The sequence below is a fragment of the Phascolarctos cinereus genome, unplaced genomic scaffold (assembly GCF_003287225.1).
Source record: "Phascolarctos cinereus isolate Bilbo 61053 unplaced genomic scaffold, phaCin_HiC Scaffold_3;HRSCAF=262, whole genome shotgun sequence".
Classification (NCBI taxonomy): domain Eukaryota; kingdom Metazoa; phylum Chordata; class Mammalia; order Diprotodontia; family Phascolarctidae; genus Phascolarctos; species Phascolarctos cinereus.
Genome location: NW_027555736.1, coordinates 205,177,852 through 205,183,991, shown reverse-complemented (window position 1 = coordinate 205,183,991; position 6,140 = coordinate 205,177,852). Strand labels below are relative to the sequence as shown.

At 43.7% G+C, this 6,140-nt stretch overlaps 1 protein-coding gene across 1 annotated transcript; it reads left to right on the top strand.

The window, feature by feature from the left end:
* The first annotated feature begins 1,059 nt into the window (after positions 1 to 1,059).
* On the top strand, positions 1,060 to 5,889 carry LOC110217761 (uncharacterized). The gene is made up of 3 exons (XM_021000327.1): positions 1,060 to 1,079; positions 4,000 to 4,552; positions 5,788 to 5,889. The coding sequence occupies exons 1-3, from the start codon at positions 1,060 to 1,062 to the stop codon at positions 5,884 to 5,886; spliced, it is 672 nt and encodes a 223-aa protein (XP_020855986.1). The 3' UTR covers positions 5,887 to 5,889.
* The last annotated feature ends 251 nt before the right edge of the window (positions 5,890 to 6,140 follow it).

Genomic DNA, 6,140 nt, shown 5'->3' with positions numbered 1-6,140 from the left:
TGGCACTTGTAAACTTCATACTACAAAGTTTCAGCTGACATCTTCTTAGCCTGTCTAGCTAGGAATCTAGCTCACAAATTTGTAGCAATAAAAGAAGACTAAATGTATAGATTAGGATGTTTGTTTATGATGAATTAGTAGTAATCTCATTACACATACAGAACAAAGAAATATCTAACTCCTTTCTAATTTTTTTTAAATTTTGGTTCATAGGATCATAGAAATATTTTAACTCTTTTAAGGAATGTTCATTAAAATATTTTATGGATTACAAATTATAAGGGGATGAAAATTGGGATTGATTTAATTATAAAGTCCTTTTTATAATTAGAGGATTAAAATTAGTTATCAATGGCATTAAGCTTTGATATTGTTCTTTACAGTAGACTTCTGAATGAATCCCTCATAAACTACCAAATTGGAGGGACATAGGCATTCCCTGCGAATCATTTGGATATTTGCATCCATGCTGCAGTTAATTTTGGAAAGATAAGTTTTATTACAATAAATTGAAAAAACATAACGTAGACAGGAAAGTAGTAAAACTAATCTTCCTTCAAGTCTTGAAGGAACAAAGGCAATACTCACTGGTATATACTAACAGATTGTTTTCAGACCTCTCTGGCTTCCTTTAAGTCATAACTAAAATCCTGTCTTCTAAAGGAAGCTTTCCCTAACCCCTCTTAATTCCAGTACTTATTCTCTTTTAATTATTTCTTTTTTATCCTGTATGTAGCTTGCTTTGTATATACTTGTTTGCATGTTGTCTCCTCCATTAGACTGTAAGCTCCTTGAGGGCAGAGACTGTCTTTTGTCACTTTGCATCCTGAGATCTTATCACAGTGTCTGGTACATAATACTTGCTTAATGTTTGATTGATCGATAAATTTATGCCTTGCCCCCTTGTTGCTAAACACTAGCTCTTTCTAGAAAGTGACTAAGGCAAAGAGACAACCTAAGGACATTTAGAGCCAACCTAGGGAGATCCTCCCCTCTTTTCCCCCCCCATTTCCTAGCCATAATAATGGTTATTTCACTCTAAAATTTCCCTTTGATGTAATGGATAATGGGAGTGAGAGGTAAGACCTCTGAATGTAATTAAAATGTGGATTTGAATTGCAACTGTAAGGGGTGCTGTTTTGTTCATAAAGATAAGGAAGGTCTAAGCTTATTTTTAGGCAAGGAGAAAGATTTGGCAGGTAGATTGAAATGTAAGAGAGAAGAAATGATGGATGGCATCAAGAGCATCTGTGGAGAATTGGTCTTGGCAAGGAAACGGGCCACATTATCTTCAGAGACTGGATCAAAGAAGTATAGGGTTTAGAATAACCACACCACTGAGTGAGATGAGTATTCATTAGACATAAATGAAGGTATTTCTGTGCAATAATGAGAGCCCAGTTGAACTTAGATAATTTGACATAACATCTGCACTCCAATTCAATTAACTTTATTGGTTGTTGCCTATTAGTTATGCTAGGCCATTGGAATGGCGTAGATGTAGCTGTGGCATAGTAGCAAAAGCACCGAGTTTTGAGCCAGAAGATCTGGGCTTAAATCCCAGTTTTCTCATTTATTGGCTTTGTGACAGTGAGCATGACACCACATGTCTAGACCTCAGTTCTCTCCTAAAATGCCTAAAGGATCATAGCACTGCTGCGAGGTGCATGATGATTACATAAAGTATTTTGTAAACCATGAAATACTATATCACTGTTGGCAATATATTATTGCTTTTTTACATGCATTTCTCTATCACTTAAAGGACTATTTCTGTAAATAAATGTGCTACAAGCTATGTGTTTAAATCAATGGGAACCTGTACCTGATTTAAAATACCTGATTTAAAAGAAGAAAGGTTTGTGGCAAGTTACATTTTTGTATTAGAAGAGTATTATTACTTTGCCTCATGTCTTCACTAGATATGTCTGGATGGTTATGATTATATGACATGATGGAAAATTATATGACACATGATGGGAAAAAGCACTAATTCTAGCCCCAACTCATCCGCTACTGTGTGGCCAAGATCATGACCTAAGCTCTCTAGGCCTCACTTTTCTCCTCTGTAAAGAGAATTAGAGTAGATAAGGTTTTATCCAGCAATAAAATTCTAATTTTTCTGCATCCTACCATTGTGCTTAGTAAAATTCACAAAAAATACTTTTGATTAAGATAATACCCCTATTAGAGTTAACATTTGGGGGACTAAAGAAAATCCAGAGCCCCTCAAAATATTTAGGCCTGTGTTTGAAATTATCTGCACTGCCACCATACCTATGATCGTATGATTTACAAATAATAAAAAGGTAAAATGTAGTCCTTTCCTGGCTTAAGAAATCAACCCTTACATTAATCTGACATAGAGATTATTATTTGGTCCACTAATAATCACAATAGATCTCTTTAATTTGCCAACTAGATCAGAGAATCATAGAACTAGAGAAGCTAGAAAGGTCCCTACAAACCAATCCAACCCCCTTATCAAGATGTATAAACTGAGGACCAGAGAAGGTGACTACTGAAATAGCCTTCTGGTTGCTCTCCTTGCCTCCAATCCCTCCCCATTCCAATCTATCCTCCACTCAACTATCAAACTGATCTTCCTAAAAGTACAGGTCTGACCATGTCACTCCCCTCCATTCAATAAACTACAGTAGCTCCCTATTGCCTCCAGAATCAAACATAAAATCCTGTCTTTTAAAGTGCTTCACAACCTGTCCCCCCTTTCCACCTCTATTTTTTTTTTTTACACCTTACACTCCTCCAGTACTGGGCAAGCCAACAACACTGGCCTCCTTGCTGTTCCTCAAACACATGATCCTCCAGTTTCCAACTCTTGAATACTTTCACTAGCTGTCCTCCATGCCTGGAATGTTCTTCCTCCTCATCTCCACCTCCTGGATTCTTTGGTTTCCTTTAAGTCCCAGCTAAAATTCCATCTTTTTATAGGAAGCCTCTCCTGATCTCTCTTATTTGTAGTGCTTTCCCTCTGCTAATTATTTCCAATCATTCCTGTGTATAGCTTACTTGTACATAGTTATTTTCATGAGCTCCTTGAAAAGTAAACAATGCTCCCCCCCATCCTCAATACCTGGCATAGTGTTTGGCATATAGGAGGTGCTCAATAAATGCTAGTTGATTTGACTTGTGCCAGAACCAGAACTAAAACCCAAGTCCTGTGAGTTAATGTCTAAGGATTTTGATTTTTAGATTTTTCTGGCTAGGGACAGGCAAGAAATGTTGATAAAAATATATTTGCCTAGAATCTTACAAATCTAACCAAAAGGGCTCTAAAGTGAAAAGGGCAGGAGAAGTAGAAACCAATTTGCCAAGGAAAAGACCATAAATATCAAGAGCTACAACAAATAGAAAATAGTAAAGTGCCCATATTTCACGAGGGAATAAAATCCTAGTAAAATATTTATGTCCAAATACATAAAGTACCAGTAATACTAGATCTCTAGATCCCAAGGTAAGGATGAAAATTTGAAATTATATGTAATGAGTCGTGATGGGTTGGAACTCAGGAGCAGAAAATGGTTCTCAAAGGAACAGTGGACAGTAGTGGACAGCAGAAAGAAGCATGAGAAACTGACAGAGAAGCAGAAGCAACAGACTACCGGGACAGAAGGAGGAAACAGATCATGAGCCTGGAACAAATAATATTATGGTGATGGGGGAGTTCAAAGTAAAGCAAATGATCGATGCATAACTTGTCTTTCTTATTCCACTCTAGACCCAGAGCAGGCTCAGGGCAGGAGAAGCCCTTACAGGAACGTTTTCAGGCCTCCAAGGCCTCCCTCTATCCTCTACCCCAAACTGTCTCATAGGTTTAAAAAAAAATTTACAAGCACATGGCGGGAAGAGCATGGCTTTTTGAGGGAATAAAAAATCTGACTCTACACAGGCGAGCAGGTTGAGAAGGCTGCCCAAAAAATAAGACAAGCCTAGTCTAGCACAGACCCGCGGGCAGCACGCCCTGTGGGAGGGGTCTAGGGGCAACCTGGGGGCGCCAGGGGCTCGAGGCTGGACCACGAGCTGGGGGGAGGGGTGGGCGTGTGGCCGAAGGGTCGGTCACGTGCCGCAGCCGTTGCAGAGGCGTTGCTGCAGATCGGTGGGCCGCGGGCTCGGGCTCCAGGCCGGCATGGGACTGGCTCCTGCGAGGTCCAGAGGCATTGGCCCCCGCGCCGCCTCTTCCCCGCCCCTCCTCCAGGAGGGGCGCTGGCTCGGGCCCCCGAAGGCCTCTGGAGGGGGGAATTGGAAGGAACAGACGAGCCGCGCCCAGTCCGCCCCACGGCCTCTTCACCTCCGCGGTCGCCTCCCGACGTTCGCAGCCTCGACATTTCCCGCAGCCCCGCCAGCAGCAGCGGCAGCGACTCCCCCCGAGACCATGCCCTGGAGACGCCTCTCCGCCCTGCTCCGCAACCGCTGGACCCGGGGCAGCCCCCCCGGGATGGGCTCCGGGCGCCGTTTGGAACACAGCGAGTTCGTCGAATACACCGAAGCCCCTGAGGGCCAGTCCGGGCCCGTGGAGCCGGTGAACGCCTCGGTAAGGGAGGGGGCGGGCCCCGAGGCCGATGGTGGGGAAGATGGAGGGGAGACCGCTGTTCAGGGCCGTTGTCCGCGGCCTGCGGGGGAGCAAGGCCTAACATCCAGGCTGCGGCCGAGGCAGGGCAGGGCGGGGCGGGGATAAGGCGCGGAGTGGAGGGAGGAGGAAAGAACCCCCACCCGAAGGGGCGGCCGCGGCGGGACTTGTGTCGAGGGCCCGAGGGAGCATTGTCGAAGCGTCAGGGGGAGGAGCGAGGACAGCAATGAGACCTTTGGGGGGGTGGGGGGTGTTAGGAGAGGACTAGAAAGGATTTAGGATCCTTGTGAGAAATGGCGGGAAAGGGCGAGAGAAGGGACGGTTGTGGGGGAGCGTTGGGGTGAGGAAACGTGGAGGGCAGGGCCATTTTGAGCAGGAGGGGCAGAGACGGGGCTGTTACCGAGGTTGAGGAGACAGGCAGCTCAGCCTGAAGATGGCGGAGGCCGAGTGGCCGTGATGGAAGGTGCGGTGTTGGGTTGGGGCCCGGAGGAGGCGGGAAAGACGGTTATTGGGGGACTGGCAGAGTCGTTGGAGCGGTTGGAGAGGGGAGTGGGGGAGGAGCCGAGGGAGGAAGATGAAAAGGAGGCGGAGACCTGGGGGCCCGGAGCACCCCGCCCCCGGGCTCGATTTCTTCCATTTAAGCCCCTCTGTCCAGCTCCTTATCAGGATTTGTTCACTCTTGGCTTATTTTTCTCTCCTTCCGCGAAAAAGGACCGTCCTACTACCCCTGCCTTCTGGGGTGGGCATTGATTTGGCTGTGGGAGTTCAAACAATGCCTGCCCACCTCTTAGGGGCTCAGTTTCCACATCTGAAAAATGTGCAGAAGTTGGATCTTAAGGTTCCATTCAGCTCTAAATGCCATGAACTTGAGAATTTCTTTTAAGAATTAAACTGTCAATAAACAACCGTTCCAAATGCCGCAAGAAAACTAGCATATTTCGGCTTCCCTCTTCTTTAGTTTCCAAAACCAAATATTTCTGGAAAAGTCATTAAATTGGTAATAAACTGGCCCTTCAGGAAGATTTTTATACATAATAGTAGGCATTTAATTAAATGTTTGAATTGAAGTCATTAATTCAACCTGCAGATAATTATTAAACACCATTTTAGGGGGGAACAACGAAGTTTAGAAAAATTGGGCTCTGCTGGCCTGGAGTTATCCAGTTTGCTTATTAATATTTAAATTTTTTATCTTTCAGGAAGCCACCTTTGCCTTAATAGTGTTTTTTTCTTCACACTTAATACCATGTGGATGGTTTTTGAGCCGCATGGGGAGCTACAGAAGAGTCCAGATTTGAAGATGGAGAGCAGTTATAACAGCCCTTTTCTAAATGCTTTACAAAAATACTTAAATTTTCATATAAAGTAAAAGTGCTTGGTTGCTGACAACCATTGTAGGTTTAAAATTTCAAAATTTACATGATTAGATTGAATACTGAATATTTTATAGCACTTTGCCTCATTGATATTTTTGTTCAGTTCTTGCTAAATAAAATTGAAGCAAACAATCTTTCTTGGTATTACTTGTGATTACTGATACATTTCTAAGAAT

What these genes read in the sequence shown, in the direction of transcription:
- LOC110217761 (XM_021000327.1), top strand. Translation starts at nt 1,060, where the DNA reads ATGGATAATGGGAGTGAGAG. An exon ending in ATGGATAATGGGAGTGAGAG is followed by an intron (nt 1,080 to 3,999) that starts GTAAGACCTCTG and finishes GGAGGGGTCTAG; the next exon opens with GGGCAACCTGGGGGCGCCAG. An exon ending in TGGAGCCGGTGAACGCCTCG is followed by an intron (nt 4,553 to 5,787) that starts GTAAGGGAGGGG and finishes TTTATCTTTCAG; the next exon opens with GAAGCCACCTTTGCCTTAAT.